Source organism: Giraffa tippelskirchi, chromosome 7 (genome assembly GCF_054371585.1).
Source record: "Giraffa tippelskirchi isolate mGirTip1 chromosome 7, T2T-mGirTip1v1.2.pri, whole genome shotgun sequence".
Classification (NCBI taxonomy): Eukaryota; Metazoa; Chordata; class Mammalia; order Artiodactyla; family Giraffidae; genus Giraffa; species Giraffa tippelskirchi.
In genome coordinates this window covers 108,399,080-108,420,296 of record NC_137281.1, presented here as the reverse complement: position 1 = coordinate 108,420,296, position 21,217 = coordinate 108,399,080, and the positions used below count along the sequence as shown (strand labels likewise).

Sequence of the window (21,217 nt, the reverse complement as noted above, 5' to 3'; positions counted from 1 at the left end):
CTAGAAGAATTTTTCTACAATTCTTATGGGAAAATCACTGTATCTGTTTTGCTTTTTTTTTAATCAACATATAATTCTCATCATAAAATTTAACTTCTGAAAGTATAAAATTCAGTAGGTTTAGTTTATTCAGAGTTGTGTAACCATCACCACTATCTAATTTAGGACATTTTCATTACCCCCTAAAAAAACTGGCCCATGAGCAGCCACTTCCCATCTCTTCCTCACCCAAAACTTCTGACAACAAATTGACCTACCTTGTGTCTCAATGGATTTGCTTACTCTGCACATTTCATACAGTATGTGACCTTCTGTGACTGGTTTCTTTCATTTAGCATGTTTAGAAAATTTACCCATGCTGTAGCCTGTATAAGTACTTCATTCCCTTCTATAGCTGAATAACATTACATTGTATGGACATACATTTTGTTCATCCCTTCTCCAGCTGACAGACATTTGTTTGTTTCCACTTTTTGGAAATGAATAATATTGTTATGAAAATTCATGTACAAGTTTTTAATATATTCTCTTAGATATGACCAAGGTGGAATTGCTACTTTATATGGTAACTATATGTTTAACTATTTACAGAACTACCTGTTTTCCAAAGTGGATGTATCATTTTATATTCCCATTAGCAATATATGAAGGTTCCAATTTCTCTACATCTTCACCAATGCTCGTTATCATCAGTTTTTTGTTGTTGTTGTTGCTGCTGCCCTGAGTCTTTGTTGCTCTGTGCAGGCTTCTCATTGTGGTGGATTATCTTATTGCAGAGCACAGGGAGCACAAGCTTCAGCAGCTGCAGCTCACAGGCTCTAGAGCACTGGCTCTGTAGTTGTGGTGCATGGGCATAGTAGCTCTGTAGCATGTGGAATCCTCCTGCACCAGGTTTCAAATCCATATCCCCTGCAGTGGCAGGCGGATTCTTAACCACCGGACCACCAGGGAAGTCCTATTATCAGTCTTTTTGATTACAACCCTTCAGTGGGTATGAAGTAGTATCTCACTGTGATTTTAATCTGCATTTCCCTTATCACTTCATGGGAAATAGATGGGGAAACAGTGGAAACAGTGGCAGACTTTATTTTTTGGGGCTCCAAAATCACTGCTGATGGTGATTGCAGCCATGAAATTAAAAGACGCCTACTCCTTGGAAGGAAGGTTATGGCCAACCTAGATAGCATATTTAAAAGCAGAGACATTACATTGCCAACAAAAGTCCGTCTAGTCAAGGCTATGGTTTTTCCAGTGGTCATGTATGGATGTGAGAGTTGGACGGTGAAGAAAGCTGAGCACCGAAGAATTGATGCTTTTGAACTGTGGTGTTGGAGAAGGCTCCTGAGAGTCCCTTGGACTGCAAGGAGAGCCAATCAATCCATCCTAAAGGAGATCAGTCCTGGGTGTTCATTGGAAGGACTGATGTTGAAGCTGAAACTCCAATACTTTGGCCACCTTATGTGAAGAGTTGACTCACTGGAAAAGACCATGCAAGATGGTTGGATGGCATCACCAACTCGATGGACATGAGTTTGGGTAGACTCCGGGAGTTGGTGATGGACAGAGAGGCCTGGCGTGCTGCGATTCATGGGGTCGCAAAGAGTCGGACACGAGTGAGCAACTGAAATGAACTGAACTGAACTGAACTATGCCTAATGATGAACATTTTTTTCATGTACATACTGGCCTTAGGTATTTCTTCTGTGAAGACACGTTTATTCATATTTTTCACTCATTTTTTGGTTGGGTTGTCTTTTTACTGTTGAGTTGTAAGAATCTTTTATATATTCTGGAAACTAGAATCTTATAAGACACAACACATGACTTACAAATATCTCTCCCATTCTGTGAGTTTTATTTTCATTTTCTTGATATTGTCATTTTAGGCATAAATGTTTGTTAATTTTTTAAAAAACAAAGACTACTAGCAGCATTGGGAAGTGCTCTTTCAAAGCTGTTGAGTAGGCACAAATTTCTTGTGTCAGATCAAGTGTTATGTCTTCAGCTTAAGTGTACTCTTCTTTGGTCCTAATGGTTGTGGCAGGGTTTGTTCCTTGCCTGATCTGTACTTGAAGCAACACTTTCAAGTGGTAAATAAAGTTTAATCTGTCATTCTTCATAACCAACAGCTCAGCACCCCCTCTCCAGCACCAGCATAAAAATAAATGTATTTTAATTTTGATGAAGTCTAATTTATCTTTTTTCTTGGCTTGCTTGTGTTTGGGCATCATATCTAAGAAACCATTGCTCAATTCAAGGTCATAAAGATGACAGATGAGCAAAAATTTAATATCTATAAATAGCAAAAGATTATTCAGCCTTAAAAAGGAAATACTGACATATGCTACTTAACATGGATAAATCATGATAGCATTATGCTAAGTGAAAAAACCACTGACAGAAAGACAATGTATGATTCCACTTTTATGACATACAAGTGTCAAAATTATAGAGAAAGAAAGTAGGATTGTAGTTGCTAGTGGCTGAAGGGAGGAGGAGAATGGTATGTTACTGTTTAATCGGTACAGAATTTCAACTTGTAAGATGAAAAGAGAGAGATAAACAGTGGTGATGGTTATACAACACTATAAATTTATTTAATACCACTGAACTATATACTTAAAAATGGTTAAGATGGCAAATTTTATGTTATGTGCATTCTACCACAACAAAATTGGGTACTTGTGCTCAGAAATTCATCTTCTGGTGGAAAAGAGAAACACAGTTGAAAGCAGACAACCACAAAACAATGTGATGTGATGAGAACATACAGGGAGAAATCAACCCTGGCAGCAGAATAGGAAATGAAAGGTTTCTCAGAGGTGACATTTGACCTTTAGGCTAGACAAACTAACAAAAAGGACAAGTTAACAAAAAATTTACTCCCACCAAGAAAACAGAAGTAACAGAAAGAACATCCAATTGAAATTTACCAATACAAAGCTGAATTTACAAGCTACAACCTCAAGGAGAAATGTGACTGAGACATAGATGTACAAGTCCTATACTCTTACCTCTTGGATTTCATCTGGGACAGTTGAGTCCATCAATCTGAAAAGCAAGTTTCGAAGTGGACCTGCTTGTCTCCCAAGGATGCTGGTAGCTACCCCTCCCGCAAGTGCAAGAGCAAGGTGATTTGAAAGCAGCTTCAGGCACAGTTTGAGGAAATTGTGGTGTTCTCTGAAACCAAATAAACTGCTATAAACTTCTGGAATATAAAAGAGCACATGCTATCTAGTTTGGGTAACATTTTTTTTCTCTTTAAATTTTTTTTCAAATTATGACTAACAGTAATTTTAAAAACATGGTTCATGAATTTATGGATAATTTTTTTAAAGGTTATTATCAGTAAGTATGCATGTTGAGCTCTTTTTTTGATTATAAAATTTCATATAATTGAGGGAGAAATTGAGTGAGAAAGAATAACTCAAAATTCAAAATGAGTAATTAATAGATATGTGTGCACGTGTGCACATACTCACACACACATACAAATACACACGTATATATAACATACCTTGATGAAGGGAAAGGGAGTGGGGGAATCTCACTGTTTATTTTATCACAGTATCTCTCAAGAAATGAACGAAGGTGTGAGAAGGTACTCTCTTCAAGATCTACACAATAAGGTCGGTGCCAGGCAACAACTTGTCTAGAAGGAAGCATAAGAAAATCATGAAACACCCTTAATGTGAAATTTTCACACATGATCAAAAACAAAAATTAAGGGTTACTAACGTTGAAAGATGTCAATAAGATATACAAAGACCTTTCTGATTATAAAGGTGATAAAAACCCTTCATTTTAGCGACTGAAGAAGACCAAGAATTTGCCATTCCTAGAATTCTTCAAGAAATAAATATATAGCTGCTACTTATTTTAGGAGGTCTGGATTCATTCACCTTAAGTCAAAGGGCTGAACCGCATGATCTACTATAGCCCCTTCTGGTTCTTAGGATCCATAAGATGTACAGTTCAGATTAAGAAAAATAGACTCTGTACAGTGATATCTTGAAATGTAGTGGGTGGGCCAAAAAGTTTGTTCAGGTTTTTCTGTAGGATTTATGGAAAAGCCTGCAAGAACTTTTGGCCAACTCAATACTAAAAGAAAACCTCTTCAAAACTCTTGTGAAAATTTTCAAGATCTTGGGAATCATTTTCTACATATAAGGTGGAAAGATACAGATTTAATACTGACACTAAGTTATTTATATTCAACTTATTGTATTTTCAGCTTTTGTTTTAGAGGGTAATTATCTATAGATGTTTAAAGTTGGTCAGAATGTTATAATAAACCACATCTGAACCAAAGGTTTAGAATATAAATGTAATATATTCCAAATTATTAATTAGCCCATACACATCTCAAAATAGCTGAAATAACTCTCAAATTTCTTAAAATTCAACCTTCAAATATTGGCTAAAAATTACCTGATTATCTAAAAAGATATGGTTATCATGTTAGGAAAAACTTAAATTTCTGCAAAAAATAACTTCCTTTATCTAAAAGTATAGCCACTGCTTAAAAAAACAATAACACACATAAAGGGCATGGAAGCTAATTAATTATTATTACAAAGCAATAATGCTTAGTTCTGATTTTGATTATTTTAATTTAGTTTCCGCCTGATAAGTGGACACAATTTTTAAGATCAGTATCTGGAAAGAGAGAAGGAATTCAAAATATTTAAAAGACACTTAAATTAAGATAGCATTTTAATGTACAATATAACTTCTTGCTTATGAAATACATCTAACCTCAACATTCAAATTGAAAGATATCTAGATGGCATGTCTACGACAGTAAAAAAGTCAATATTAGAAATATTCAGAAGAGTATTTTATGAACAATGTTCAATTATTTCTGCTTTTATTAGTGTTTTTGCTGTTAATAAAACACAGGAAATTTTAAACTGGGGCACACTCACCTGTCCCTAGGAAGAGCAGTCCATGCTAGACTATGTGATGTTCCTGCAGAGATCTGCTGAATAGCTATGCCATCTAAGCCACTTACTTTCTTTGGTTTAGTAATAGGACCTGTGGAGTTTCCTTGTCCACACTGCCCCATTGAGTTATTTCCCCAGGCATAAACTTCATTATCTGAAAACAAAACATAAAGAACAAAAGAAAACTCAAATTTAAATGTAAAACACTGGGCTTCCCCAGTGGTCCAGTGATTTAAGAATCCACCTGCCAATGCAGAGGACACAGGTTCAATCCCTGGTCTGGGAAGACTCTACATGCCACAGAGCAATTAAGCCCGTGCACCACAACTGCTAAGCCCACATGCCACAACTATTGAAGCCTGGAACCCTAGAACCCACAATTTGCACGCAACAAGAGAAGCCACCACAATGAGAAGCCTGCACGCTGCAACAAAGATCCAGCAGAGCCAAAAATAAGAGAAATAAATAAATGTAAAACACTTATGAAAGCTAATATTTAACACTATCTCTTTAAAAACAAATGACCTTACCATGAGAAAGAGCCAAACAATGACTGTCTCCAATAGAAATATCAACTATTCTTGTGGCAGCCAGTTCTTCAATAAGCTTTGGTCTCAGTGCAGTAGCTTCTGATGAACCACAACCTAGACAAGCTCCACAGCCCCAAGCATAGACCTGAAACAAACAAAAATACACTATGCGTTAGGGTTTCCCTGGTGGCTCCGTAGTAAACAATCTGTCTACCAATGCAGGAAACACAGATTCGATTATTGTCAGTCTATCACCATAGCTTTCACTTTATGGCAGAAAGCAAAGAAGAACTAAAGAGCCTCTTGATGAAAGTGAAAGAGGAGAGCAAAAAAGCTAGCTTAAAACTCAACATTCAAATAACTAAGATCATGGCATCCGGTCCCATCACTTCATGGCAAACAGATGGGGAAACAATGGAAACAGTGACAGGGGCGCCAAAATCACTGCAGATGGTGATTGCAGCCATGAAATTAAAAGACGATCCTTGGAAGAAAAGTTATGACCAAGCTAGACAGCTTATTAAAAAGCAGCGACTCTGAATGTCTAGTCAAAGCTATGGTTTTTCCAGCAGTCATGTATGCATGTGAGAGTTGGACTATAAAGAATGCTGAGTGCCGAAGAATTGATACTTTTGAACTGTGGTGTTGGAGAAGACTCCCTTGGACTGCAAGGAGATCCAACCAGTCCATCCTAAAGGAGATCAGTCCTGGGTGTTCATTGGAAAGACTGATGCTGAAGCTGAAGCTCCAATACTTTGGCCACCAGACACAAAGAGCCATTTCATTAGAAAAGACCCTGGTGCTAGGAAAGACTGAAGGCAAAAAGAGAAGGGGACGACAGAGGATGGGATGGTTGGATGGCATCACCGATTCAATGGACATGAGTTTGAGCAAGCTCCATGAGTTGGTGATGGACAGGGAAGCCTGGCATGCTGCAGGCTGCAGTCCATGGAGTCACAAAGAGTCAGACATGACTGAGCGACTGAACTGAACCGATCACCATAGCTAGATCCTTTCCACCACCAACAAACAGAGGGAAGTTAAAATATGCATGGAGAAAATCAAAAGTTTAAAGGGATTACACAATTCTGACTATCTTAAGCCTGAGTATCCCTTTTCCAGAAACACCTAACCCTCTCAGATTATTTTCCATCTGGAAATGTTCTCCTTGACCTCTCTTTTGATCACCTTCTTGTCTTCTTAGTTTATATCACTGATTCCAGCAAGATCTATTTTCACTTTCCCCCACTATTTAGGAGTTCTAGGAAAAGGTTTAAAGGGTGCTTAGTGCTAGAAGGCTTTTAAAAATTATCTTAATACAAAGAACATGGAGTTAACAGGAAGTCTATCTAGCTCACAAAGGTCAAGTCAGAAAACTTCGTTCCTTCTCAGATACTCAACTCCTTCAAACAGCTGGACTAAGGGAATGTTGGAATGTTACAGCTATTACTGTCACCATGACCTTGGATAAAACATAAACAACAAAGAAATAATGTTAACTCTTTTTCTTTAAGTCATTACTTCTTCTTCTTCAAAAATATTTCCTTTCAGTAGATTATTAAATACAATTATTACTTTTTAGTCACCTGGCCCTCTGAAATACTCTCAACCTTTTACGCTCATCCCTTAGTCCTACCTGCCCTGTTGATGTCAAAGCAAGTGAAGACTGACTTCCAGCACAAACTTTACGAATGAACATTCCTTGTAAAGCTTCAATAACTTTAGGTTTATACACTCTGTTGGTATCACCATGGCCAAGTTTGCCTATAAAAACAAACACATTCAAGTTAAACAACTTATTTGTTTCAAAGAAACTTTACTTTTTCTAACTATTAATGTTGATAAACATTACTAACCTTCCCATGACTAACCTAACAGATTGTTCACATCTTAGAAAACTCATCTTAGAAAACTTAGAAACATCTTAGAAAACTTAGAGTTTCTGATAGCAGAGGATATTAACAAATGAATGGTTTCATTACAAGAAAAAAAACCAATTAACAATAGGTTTCTTTAATTTCAAGCAATAAAAACCACTTTAAGAGAGATACAGAAAATTTATTTACTGTCTTCCTCTTTAATGGTCATATTTCTAACTTCAAATTTGCTGATAAAATAAACAGGTCCTATACAAGAATGTGTGGTCTTCTCAGATGGTATTAGTGGTAAAGAACCCACCTACCAAATACAGAGATATAAAAGATGCAGGTTTGATTCCTGGGTTGGGAAGATTCCCCTAGAGGAGAACACAGCAATCCACTCCCAGTGTTCTTGCCTGGAGAATCCCATGGACAGAGGAGACTGGGACAGAGGGCTACAGTCCATAGGGTCGCAAAGAGTCAGAAAGGACTGAAGTGACTTAGCACGCACATTCAAGAATGTGTATACATATAATTTTTTTTTTTTTTTTAAAAAGACTCAATAATTCACCAAATAGAAAATTTGGCAAATAACCAAGGGGGGGGGGAGGCCAAGAAACTCCCTAAGAAGTAAATACAAACTAAATACCATCTTCACTATTGAAACTATTTTTTATATCATCTTAATTTTAATTGCCAGTATTGTTGAGGGATATGGGGAAATGAGCATTCTCATATTGCTGGTGGGAGTGACTAAGAAAAGTAGGAAAAGACTATCATTCACTATTCTGTTTTTGATACTAAAAAAAACTGGAAACAGTCTAGATATTCAACAATAATAAATTGCTTTGTAAGTTTTGCCACAATCACATGAAAGAATACTTTCAGCCATTGAAAAGAAAAATGTACACCATGTTTGTTGACACAGAAAGATATTCGTAAGATACTATTAGACAAAAACCAACAGGTTGCAAGATAGTATCTTTGATATAGATAAGTCTGCTTTCTTTTTTTAAAACATCTATATAGAAATATATGCACATATTTATGTAAGTGCATATGTATAACATTTAGATGTCTATCTCCCAAAACTTTAACAATGTTTATGAGCAACATTTGTATAAACAGTTCATTTAAATTTTTTCAATGTCAGAAAAAACATTTGCTCATCTGTATTTGAGATTTCTACAATAGGCTTGTATAACTGAAAAATAAAATTTTTAAAACTCAAGAGAAAAAAAGGGCAAAGTTATCAATAAATAATTTTTTACATACCATTGTCTCCTCCTCCAAAAGACCATACAGTTCTCCCATCTTTAGATAAAGCAATAGTGTGTGAACTGCCACAAGAAACCTCTCCTACATTGCTAATGTCTTTTACTAATGTTGGAATGTTACGGCTATTACTGTCACCATGACCTTGGATAAAACATACACAACAACAAAGAAATAATGTTAACTCTTTTTCTTTAAGTCATTACTTCACAGGTAGAATAAACATTACAAGTTACTTACAGAATTGAGGAATTTTTAAAGTGCAATTAAATATGAAAAACTGAATCATTTCTAATATCTTTGCATCTAATCTTCTAGGCTGCTCCCAATTTGAGGTACCCAGTTCCTTCAGGGAATCAGTAGAACATTCTATTATGCTCCTCTCATAGCACGTATCTATAGCTATCTAGTATCATGTTAATGTCAACTTGTTTTCACTACCTCTATATTACACATTTCAGGATCACTTCTGGATGGTATCTTTCTTATCCCTGAAATCCTATAATGCCTATAGTAAATACATGCTAGATTTAATTACATCTTAAAAGCACCAGAATCGAGGTACTTTCTCTATAAAATTATCTTTCTCTGAGCTTAAAACTATAAAAATAAATGACAGTCTTTGGCCTGTTAGTCTCACTGCTTCTCAAAAACCATTGTCATTTCTATTTTTCTGTGAGAATAACTTCAATTATTAAAAAATCTTACCTAATCTTCCAAAATCTCCTTCACCCCATGTGTATAATTCACCATCCTCTGTGACAGCAGCACTATGTCTGTATCCAGCCGACACACAAACAACTACCTGCATTGCACACAAAGTGAATTTGATGAATACAAAGATGCTAAAATACAGAGCTCACATTTGATTCTATGCACAGAGACTTCAGAGATACGGATATTCACAGCTCATCCAGGAAGTGCCATGTACAATTTAGAAGCTTTTGCTCCAGACAAGGGTGCCTAGCTAAAGGGTCAAGAAAGTGCTGAAATACAGCCAAAACTCTATCGGCTAAGCCACAAGCTCTGACTTCTACCAACAAAGGACAACTTTTCTTAATTCCCACGAAGAGATTGTAAAGGTTAGCAGCACTCTCTCACCCCTTGCCTCTCCGCCCCAAATACATCAATCTAATCACTTGCAACAATACTACATCACCAATCAACTCTTTACTCAAAGAGCTGGATGGGGCTGAACACTCATGAAACAATGAAAAATTTTTAAATATAACATTAACATAAAACCTCTGGTGCTGGTCAATCAAGAAAAATTCATTACATAATAGGGCTAACTCTCAAAAACACACTGACTGTTACCAAAGAAAGAAGATCTAAGGAGTATATAAGTTTATATCAATTAAACTCCTAACAGTATCTCTTTACTCTCAAATAGCTACAGAGTTGGTAAGCAGAATCAGGGAAATAAGGGTATATGGCAACATAATTTGGGGATCACTTATATCTTTTAACAACGATCAAATTCACTAACTTCTGAAAAATAAACAGAAAAATATCTGTACTAATAACCACATTTTTTAATCTGCAAAAGTCAGAACTCACTTTAGAAAATTTAAGATTCAATTAAAAATACTGAGCACCTAATACATTTTAGACAATATATTAAGAATTTCTGAAATTTTTACCTGTAAATTATTAATTCATTTTGGGGGACTTTTTCCTTCATGATATTCATACTAAGTTATTTTTAACTGGTAATGTTTCCACTGTAAAATGGAACATTAAAAGAATATAAGTAGGGAATTCCCTGGAGGTCCAGTGGTTAGGACTAAGCGCTTTCACGGTGGTGGCCTGGGTTCAATCACTGGGTTTAAAGTCATGAAACAGGGCCAAAAAATTAAAAACAATGGGAATTGAGAAAAAAGGTACTAGAAAAACTAAAAACAATAAAATTTTAAAGAGTATTTATCTGAAGTTTCTTAGAGTCCCATATTCAACACTTTATCAAAAGATCCCTTGATGTTAAGTGGAATGTTCTAAGGCTCACTGCTTTAAGGCTCATGTCTTAAACATTTAAAGTTATAATAAAGTAAAATTCATTTGACGGCCAACCTTATCAGACAAACTCCCATGAAAGAAAAGTATCCCACTTTTAATTCTGGTATAAAATAAAATTTAAATTTTAAAGGTTTTTATATAAGAGAACACTCATAGAAAGAATGCAATCTTAAAATGGAGGAACTTACAGAATTTGCATATAATTTTAAGTTAGGAAAATGACTTCATTTCTTTAAGGAAAGGTAAAAGAGAAATAAAAAGAAGAGTTCTAGATTCAATTTCTAATGGTGCTAATTATTTGTGTGTGACCTTGGGCAACTTACTTAACCACTTTTAATGCCTCATTTAAGTTTTTGTTAAAATGCCATTTATTCCAAGAGAACCTTCTGATCTCATTATCTAGTATCACACCCCATCAAAGTTAGTATCTGTTACATTATTCAATTTTTTCTTTACCTTTATTTGAAATTACTTTATATGTTTGTTTATTTATTTATTATCTCCAGCCTACAGATCAAAGATCCACGAGAGTAAGGATCTTGTCTCTTTTGTTCACTGTGCTGTGCTTAGTCACTCAGTCGTGTCTGACACTTTGCAACCCCATGGACTGTAGCCTGCCAAGTACCTCTGTCCACAGGGCTTCTCTAGGCAAGAACACTGGAGTGGGTTGCCATGCCCTCCTCCAGGGGATCTTCCCAACCCAGGGATCAAACCCAGGTCTCCCGCATTGCAGGCAGATTCTGTACCATCTGAGCTACCAGTGAAGCCCAAGAACACTGGAGTAGGTAGCCAATCCTTTCTCCAGAGGATCTTCCCAACACAGGAACTGAACCAGGGTCTCCTGCATTGCAGGCAGATTCTTTACCAGCTGAGCTACCAGGGAAGCCCCTTTTGTTCACTATTATATGTCAAATGCCTAAAACATTGTCTGGCACTTGGAAGGTACTAGATAAATATTTGTGAAATGGATGATTCTCAGTTTCCTATCTGTAAAATGAAAATAATAACTGCTTTAACAAAGCTGTTAGAAGAATAAAAATTTAAAAATATATGTGAAAGTGTGCTGTAAACCATCAAGCAGATATACAAAAGATAAGCCAAAGGGTTAGGAGGGGGGCTACCTAAGAATACACCAAAATCTGAAAGATACTGTCAATTATAGCAATCATAAGAACCAGTGCAACTAATTATTTTTAAATCCAAAAAGAAGTCACATACCTTTCCCTGCAGAGGGCCCTGAATAAGCTTGGGATATTTCTGTGTTGAACTATTTCCATGTCCCAGTTTCCCATAATCACCATCTCCCCAACTGAAGACTTCTCCTTCTGTAGTGAAAGCTAAAGTATGACCATCAGATCCTTTAGAAGATGAGACCTTTTTAATGGACCTGTGAGGCTCAAATGTTAACTTTTTTAAAGTAGATTGATTATTAGAGTCTCCAAGGCCTAGTCTTCCATAGCTGCCTTTACCACAAGCTCTGACAGAGCCATCCGTAGAAATGACAAAAGTGCAGTATTGTCCAGCTTCAATCTATAAACAAACAGAATCAGATATAAAATGCTTCTGTGAGAATCAAAGTATAATATTAAAGTTTATCTTATCAAAGAAGCTTAAAGGAAATCTTTTCAAGTGGAAATGCATTTCCACAGAGATTAAGAAGTGAACAGAAAAATTAAGAAAATTATTAATGGCCTATTCACACTGATTTCATTGTTAACTCAAATTAATGTATATTTTATCTTTTCAGGTTAATCTATCCAGTTATGGTTCAATGAAACAACAAAGTAAAATGTTTCAGCCTCCTCTAACATAACTGGTGAAAGGAAAGAAGTAAAATTTTCCTGTAATTCCTTAAGGTCCACTATAACAAGAACCATGTAATATTTATTCTAAATTCATTTGAGAAAAACACGTATTTTAATGAAAACAATAAAATAGAAAGTTCCAATTTGCCTAAAAGGTAGCTACAAAGGTAAAAAAGTGATCACAATAAGAAAATGAAATGCCAATATGGCAAAAGGAAAATTCTATTTTACCTAGTCTTATTTACTATTTGTGTTGAATATAGGGTAAGTCTGTTGACATTCATAACTCTTTTTAAAACTCCTGATACAAATTTGATTTTTTAAAACTTGGAAATAACTGTTAGTAAAATGAGAGACTTAAAATATTTTTTCCATAAAAATGCAAAAACTGATGCAGTATAGTATAGAAACAATACAGATAAGAAAACAAGCAAGAACATTCACTCATAAAAACAAAAAACAAAAAAATCCCACTCGTAACATTATTTAAAGCAAACTCTGTCATCTACCAATTTGTAAAATATGCAGAGAACTCACAGTCTGAGCATCAGAGAAACTAGGAGCCAGTTTGGGTTGTAGTATTTTCTCCTGTGTGCCTTCTACCAACTGATGGCTGCTATTGCTCCCCCAAACATAAACCTCACAGGTTTCTGAAACAATGGGAGTATCACCAGTCTGAATGCTATCAGGGCTAGCACATGTTCTTGAGTAATCAGAAGCCATTCTGCAAACCTATTAAAATAAAAAACATGCAATGAACACTTAAGACATTTTTAGTATAGATATTTTTATAAATATTCTCTGAAATCATTGACTTTCTTTCTTCTAAAACTATCTCAACTGCTCAAATAACCTAAGAATAACACATCCAATCTTAAACACAAATAGCTAGATTATCTACTCCTACAGAAAAAAATCACTAAAAGATACTAACAAAGGTGGCAAAAATGGGGAGAAGAAGACACAATCAAGCCTTTTATACCTAAATATTTTATTAACACATAAAACAGCATTATAGAAAAACAAGTAGAAAAACTCCACCTTTAATAATTCCATCACCTTAATATATGTTATCTTTTTTTAATATATGTCCTTCCAGAGTTCTGCATATACATGTTTTTTAACAGTTATCACAGTGGATATACAAGTGATGATACAAAAGGACCATAGAGAATTTTGTTTGTCTACCTAGTCTTCATAATTGAACCAACAATATTTCATCTGATGTAAAAATCACAATTTACTTAAGCATTTTCCTTTAAAAGGACATTCAGATTCTTTCTACTTATTAGTTATATAAGCCATTTTTAACAATATAGCTGCTGCTACATGTTTAATTACTTCCCTTAGTAGAGAAACTCAGAAATGGGACTATTACATGCAAAAAATGACAACAATCATATGATTCCTGAAACATACTGTACCAAATTGCCTTTGATGTTTTATTTTTATTTTTTTTTTATAAATTTATTTATTTTAGTTGGGGGCCAATCACTTCACAACATTGCAATAGTTTTTGCCATACACTGACATGAATCAGCCATGGGTTTACATGTGTTCCCCCTCCTGGACCCCCCACCCACCTCCCTCCCCATCCCATCCAAATTGCCTTTGAAACTGGTGTTATGATATTATGAACAAAATGAGGGCTTCCCTAAAAACAATGATGGCCCAGAGCAATTCAACACTCACACACGTATCTACACATATCTATATATGTATATATACATACACATATATATATGTATATATCAATATATGTATATGTTTATTATCTATATAATCTATCTACATTATCTATATATACATTATATACAATTGTATATACATTATCTACACATACATTATATACATTGTATATACATTATATACAATCTATATATACATTATCTATATATGTATATATGTACATCTATATGTATATATAGATATAGCTATATAAAAAATCACGGCTTATTTACCATTTGTGTTGAATATAATGGTAAAGTCTACTGCCATTCATAATGCTTTATAAAAATTCAGGCTTCTCCTCTCCCCTCCTCTCTCCTCAAAACCCTGCCAAAAGCATAGAACCAGGGTTGTCATCACAGTGTCCCTAACCAATGAATAGGCCTATTTGAGAGTACCAGTCTCACTGCATTCATACCAATAATTATTATGCTTTAAATTTTTTTGAAAACTTCACTGGGGAAAAAGAGGATGCGTTCTTTTAACTTCACAGTTCCTTATTATCAACAGAACTAAAATTTTCCCAATTATTTGCTTACCACTAACTTGCATCCATTTATTTATTAGAGCTTAGCGGATTTTTTATTGACCTGTATGAATCCCATACAATAAAGATATTATCGGTGACTACAGCAGCTGTTAATTTGTTGACTGCTTTTTAAAGCTTTTTATTTATTTTTTGGTTTTGTTTTTTCTGAATCAAACAAAATTAAAGAGGAATCTTTAAAAGCCAATATATCGTCAGACCGTTAAATGGGAAGGTATAGAATAATTTCTGTCAGAACCTTTAAATAGTACCCAAAAAGAAGAGACTATGTGTGTCAAATAATTTTCAGTGAACATCAGAAGAGTTCTGAGAACACACAAAATGTGCATAAATAAAGGCTGCTAGTCCCTAATAAAAGATCTGAAATTCTGCTGCCAACAAAAGGATGATGAGCTCAAGTAAGTTAGAATTTATCTCAAGATCTATTACAGTAGTCTCCCTTTTTTCTACAGTTTCACTTTTTGTGGCTTCAGTTACTGGCAGTCAACTGTCATCTGAAAATATTAAATGGAATATTCCAGAAATAAATAATTCATAAATGTTAAACCGCATACTGTTCTGAGTATCATACCTCTGTCCAGCATAGCCACATTACATAAACTACTCACCCATTAGTAGCCATCTGGTAATCAGCTCAACTGCCAGTATTTCAGTGCCTGTGTTCAAGTAATCCTTACTTTACTTAATAATGGCCCCAAAGTACAAGAGGAGTGATGCTGGCAATTAGGATGTTCTCTTACTGTACCTAATTTATAAATTAAGTTTTAACATAGTTATGTATATATAGGAAATAACATGGTATTTATAGGGTTTGGTACTATTTACAGTTTCAGGAATCCATTGGGGGTCTTGGAATATATACTGAAGTGAAGTGAAGTGACAGTCGCTCAGTTGTATCCAATTCTTTGTGATCCCATGGACTGTAACCAGCCAGGCTTCTCTGTCCATGGAATTCTCCAGGCAAGAATACTGGGGTGGGTTGCCATTCCCTTCTCCAGAGGATCTTCCTGACCCTGGAATCAAACCTGGGTCTCCTGCATTGCAGGCAGATTCTTCACCATCTGAGCCACAGGGCAGGCCCATTATATACTGGGTGGATTGCCATTCTATAATAAGGCTTAAAAGATCATAGCCCTCCTTCCCTGACGCCCACAAAAAAAAGAAAGAGGAGGAGAAGTTGAGGGGACACGGAAGGAGAAAGGGAAGGGAAAGGGAGAGGGGAAGAGACAGAGAAGGAGAGGGAAGAGGGGAAGAGAGGAAGAAGTGGAGGGAATGGGGGAGGAAGTCAAAAAATTTATTCAAAAGACTTAAAAAATGTTTTTTAAAAACAACTATGGGGTGGGAAGAATTCTAGGAAGATGACAATAGCAGCACCAATGTAGTTTTCCAAACACGGCATCACTGCACAGAACAAAAGGGCAAAACTCCAAACTCATGCTTAACATTCAAAATAAAACTAGACAAACATAGCTCCAATAACTCCAAAATATGAGCAGGTGCAGACAAACCACTACCAAACACAGAATGTGCATAGTAATATATCTGTACAGGAGGAAGCCAGAGAATATCTGACAGATCTAAGAGTAAGAAAAAGGCCCAAAACAACCAACCCGGTACTCACCAGAAAGAACAGTGAGCCAATCTAAGCAGCTGCAACTGGGAAGAGCTTTGCCCTCTCTAAAAAGCAGGTAAGTACAAAGGATCCATGAGAAGTTTGAAAGAAGCTAGAGCAATCTAACTCGATGACCTCTTGAATGACAAACCAGTACTCCCTTCCAGAATAGAGCCCTCATATGAAGCAGAAACTACTGGGAGTGGAATAAAGTTTAGCAGAATGGGAACAACAGAGAGGAAAGAGAGAAGCTTAAGATAAAAGGTGGGGAGGGGAATATGCTGGAAACCAACTTATTTCTTTTTTTATAACATTACATAAAAACAATAGAGGAAAGGAGTCTATGGATTTAGAAAAACTACCTTGAATCCCATCCCATTTTAAAAATTTAGGAAAAGAAAACAAATTTTTCATAAAAATAAGCAACAGAAAAGTAAAAAGGTCAAATTCCATATGAAGCTATTATTGGGGGCAGCAGGAGAGGGAAGAGACAGAATAACATCACTACTTTTAAATAAAAGCAAGCCAGAAGAGAACTGCCCACAAGACATATCAAACTGTAACCTATTTCAAAGCCAGCTAAAGGGATTGAGAAAATGAAACAAGACATGAAAGAAAAACACAAATCTGAAATAGAGGTGTTCAAGAATAAGGTGACAGACTCAAAAAAGAATTAGAAATAAAACAAAAAACATCATTTTGGAAATGAAGAGTAAACTATAGGGAATCCAAGAGTAAATAAATGCAAAAGATAATATCGTAAGAGCAACAAAAGATTAAAAGGCTAAAAGTTGCTTAGAAATAAAAAAGAAATGAAAATCATATAAAAAGTATTAAAGAAAACGTGAGAATGACTAAAGTTAGGCAAAGATCCAACATATAAGCAACAGGAGTCCTAGAAGAGAACCAAATAAAAACAGAGTAAAAATAGTACTAAAAACAATAATTTACGGAAACTTTCCTGAAATAAAAAAGATTTCAGACTACATATTGAAATCTTCACATCTCTGAGAATATCAACCCTGAATGCATAACATCAAAATATATTCTAGTAAAATTACTGATCTCTAAAGAAGAGATCCTTTGGGCTTCTCAGCAAAACAAGCATGTGACTCATAAATATATGAAAGAAAATCAGATTATCTTCAGACCTCAGCAGCAAAGGTTTATGCCAGAAGAAAATGGATAAATATATTTAAGAAGTAGAAGGAAAGAAAATGTGAGCCAAAGATTTTATCTTCTCTCTTCTGGAAAGTGACTTTTAAGTATAAAAAGCACAGCAACTAACATGTAAGAACTAAGAGAATCTTTTCCATAATTCTTTACTGAGGATTCTACTTGAGAATAAGCTTCAGACAACTAAAAAGAATAGAGAGACACTAAGAGAAACTGGCAGTGAGCATTAAAGATGTAGTTATTTATAGAACTCATACTAAGTGAGGGTTATAATGCAAAGTTATGCATGCTCTAAGTATGTACATATAATACAACCAAAAAAAATAGGGAAATCATATGTAAAAAGCATTTTTTAGTAAACATACAATGGTAGTATTTGTCTTATTTTAGGATTACTCTGTGTGTCACACTATGTGACCAAAATAAATAATTACAGGATATTCTAATTCTACATCCCTGTACCTTGAAAACTGACGTTCTTCCTTTTAAAGAAAGGAGATATAACTGTAATATAGAAAAGGGTAAGTAAAAATTCTATAGCCCTGAAATTGAAAGTATCAACTAAAGAGGTGTACTATTAGCTTTAAATACTCGCACACATGTACACACACACAAGCGCACACAAACTTCTGGCTCTACTGTAACAGCCTAGAAAAATAACACTGACACAGTAGTGATGAGCACCCTGATTGTGATCCTGAAATACTATTTTCCACCAAAAGAAACCAGGGCTTATGGAGAAATAGCTAGCTAGTTGCAGATCCAGATAAAGAAATGTATAAGATGAGTCCATCTTGAGCTCAGAACAATTTGATGGGTCAGTTAGCAAGGAAGCTATCAACGATTATTAGGTCTATGTCAAAAGAACTTGTGAACCACCCTGAAGAGACTACTACCCTGAAAGACTGTTGGCCAAAGATAAAATAGTACGAGCTTCACTACAGATGATAATTCAGTGAAGTAAAACTTGAATAGGTTTAAATCTGAGTTCGTAATAGTATTTTTCAAGTGAAATCAATTGGTCAAGCTTGAAGAATGACAGAAGACCAATTCATTAAACTGAAAACTAGTAAATAAAAAATTGGTGTTAAAAATTTTTTTTAAAAAGTCAAATGGGAGAATCAAACATTTATTCTGCTTTTCCTATTTGAACTGTTGCAAGGTAACCAAAGAGTCAATAAGGGAATCATCTCTTCATGAAAACATTCCAACTAACAACTGAAAGATGAAAGATATAATTAGAACATTACCATTTTGCAACCAAGCACCAATGAATTAACAGATCTGATCATTAAGAATTCAGAGTTGCTAGTACTACAAAAAGAGAGACAACCAGATAAAAGATCACAACACTATGTATGGTCTTTCCAAAGGGATCAAACCTTTAACAGATCAAATCTCTAGATTCACCTGTCAAAATACAGGAAATGCATAGGAACTGTATTATGAGTAATCAATTAACAAAATCCAGACAGTAAGAAATTCTACAACCTAAAAAGTCCAGGTTCCTGAACAAATCCATTGAAGGAAAAGATATACATATACATATGCTTTTTTTAAATAGACAAGACTGAACTATAGTGTCTAGGGATGTACATGACTATAAAGAGCAAGGAAGTAACTACTCTTATACTCGTAAAGTCAGGATAGTGGTTCTTTAGAGAAGGAGGAAAGGGATAATGACCAGGACATGAAAGGGTTTCTAGAGTTGCTGGTAAAGTTTTCTTTCTTTCCTGAGCACAGATTAAAAGGCTATTTATTTTATAATAATTCCATTAAGGCACATGTTTGTCTTTCTTGTCTGTTTTAATAATAAATTTTTAAATTAAAAAAATGCACATTATACCAAGTCCAAAATGAATAAAAGGGTATGCATTGACAAATATGTCTCCCTCCCACCCCTTATATGACACCCCAGCTCCACTTTCTAGAAGCAACCAATCATTGACACCACTTTCTTTTGCATCCTTTCCAGAGACGGAATTGGATTATTTTTAAGGGATAAATAGAAGCATTTTTAGACAAACTAACTTTTCTTTTTTCTGCTTTAATTTTTATTGGAGTATAGTTGATTTCCAATGTTGTGTTAGTTTCAGATGTACAGCAAAGTGAATCTGTGAAACATATACATCTATCCACTCCTTTTTGGACTCTTTTCCCACATAGGCCATTACAGAGTACTGAGTAGAGTTCCCTGAGCTATACAGTCAGTCCTTATAAGTTATTTATTTTATATCTAGTAGTGTGTATATGTCAGTCACAATCTTCCAGTTTATCCCTTGACAAAGCAACTTTTAATGTATGATTATTTAAAGCCATGATTATTACATACCTCTTCAAAGAGACACAAAGCTGCCTCATAGAGGGAGCACAAGCCATCAGATGTTCTGGTTGGTTCCCTCCACTGACTCCGATCAGCAGATGAACCCTACAATTAAAATATTGTGGAATACAGTTTAGTAAGGAGAGAGACATATATTAAAATCACTTAAACTGTCCACAAAATGTTTAAAGAACTGTTTATATAATTATGTGTTTTAAGATCAAATCCTAACATTACATCATGAAACCAACTTTTATGTGTTATAAAAGAGGTGGCTATAGAGTGAAGCAGTAAATTAAGTACCAATCCCTCAATGATTAGCTTATTAAACAGTGATTTGTTCTAAGGGTCACAGGTTTAACACAGAAACAGTCAAAGAGGCAGAATTTTGCCAATTACACACTCTTTGGGTGGCCAATATTTAATAAATGAAGTGAAGTGAAAGTCGCTCGGTCGTGTCTGATTCTTTGTGACCCCATGGACTGTAGCCTTCCATGCTCCTCTATCCATGGGATTTCCCAGGCAAGAATACTGGACTTCCCTGGGGCTGCCTTGTTCACTTGCTCCAAGAATAAAGCAGCATATAGCCAGCTTAACTGATGATCCTGACCAGAACAGCAGTTAAATCTGCTCCTCCTTAGTTTTGGCATAACAAATGTCCCACAAGTTGGTTCATAGCTGAGGAATCATAGCTCCTCTCTGGGACTAACAGCCTAACGTAATTGTCCACTTGACTCTCCATATATAGACACCTTACAGGCATCTCAAATAAACATATTCAAAACTAAATTCCCAATCTAACATTTCCCCCACATTCACCCAAACCAGTTCCTCCTATACCATTCCTCCACAAAAGGACCCAATGGTTACGACCAGAAATCACTCTTTTACTGAAAACTGATAAATCAGAGTGAACTTGACCTCCACTGTTCCCTCAAATTCCTATATTCTTAAATCTTTATACTGCAAATATTAAGCTCCTTCTCTGATTTATCAATCCTATAATTGTAAAATTTTCATTGGTGTCTTTATTTCAAAGGCTATTGTTTGCAAAAATACATTCTATATGATCACCTGGCAAATATACCATAGAAAAGTATATCCTCTACCGTAGCAGGGACTTAAGCCTACGTGCTCTGTAAGATCCCATTCAACTCCAGGACTTTATAATTTTATCAATTCAAGGTATTTAATTAACATGATTCCTAGGTAATGAAAGAAATGATACTGGCTATTCAATATACTGCTGGGTCATCAGGTGCTAAGCTACTGCTACCAAATCAATTTTTCCTCTTAATTCCTTAAGGTGGTACTTTTGGAATTCTAATGTAAACATGAATTATTTGGAAATTGTTAAAATGCAAATTCTAATTCAATAAATATAGGTGGGGGCCTTAGAT

At 35.2% G+C, this 21,217-nt stretch overlaps 1 protein-coding gene across 20 annotated transcripts in view; it reads right to left on the bottom strand.

Moving 5' to 3' along the window:
* HERC1 (HECT and RLD domain containing E3 ubiquitin protein ligase family member 1) overlaps positions 1 to 21,217 on the bottom strand; it is a 208,431-nt gene that overhangs the window by 130,093 nt on the left and 57,121 nt on the right. For all 20 annotated transcript variants that reach the window (XM_081507446.1, XM_081507454.1, XM_081507461.1 and 17 more), the window contains 10 exons: positions 19,827 to 19,922; positions 12,969 to 13,163; positions 11,845 to 12,156; positions 9,319 to 9,415; positions 8,611 to 8,754; positions 7,113 to 7,240; positions 5,477 to 5,621; positions 4,929 to 5,100; positions 3,518 to 3,652; positions 3,015 to 3,180 (listed from right to left, as the gene is read on the bottom strand). In XM_081507446.1, coding sequence (XP_081363572.1) covers positions 3,015 to 3,180; positions 3,518 to 3,652; positions 4,929 to 5,100; positions 5,477 to 5,621; positions 7,113 to 7,240; positions 8,611 to 8,754; positions 9,319 to 9,415; positions 11,845 to 12,156; positions 12,969 to 13,163; positions 19,827 to 19,922 — 1,590 coding nt within the window. The remainder of the gene's footprint in view (positions 1 to 3,014; positions 3,181 to 3,517; positions 3,653 to 4,928; positions 5,101 to 5,476; positions 5,622 to 7,112; positions 7,241 to 8,610; positions 8,755 to 9,318; positions 9,416 to 11,844; positions 12,157 to 12,968; positions 13,164 to 19,826; positions 19,923 to 21,217) is intronic.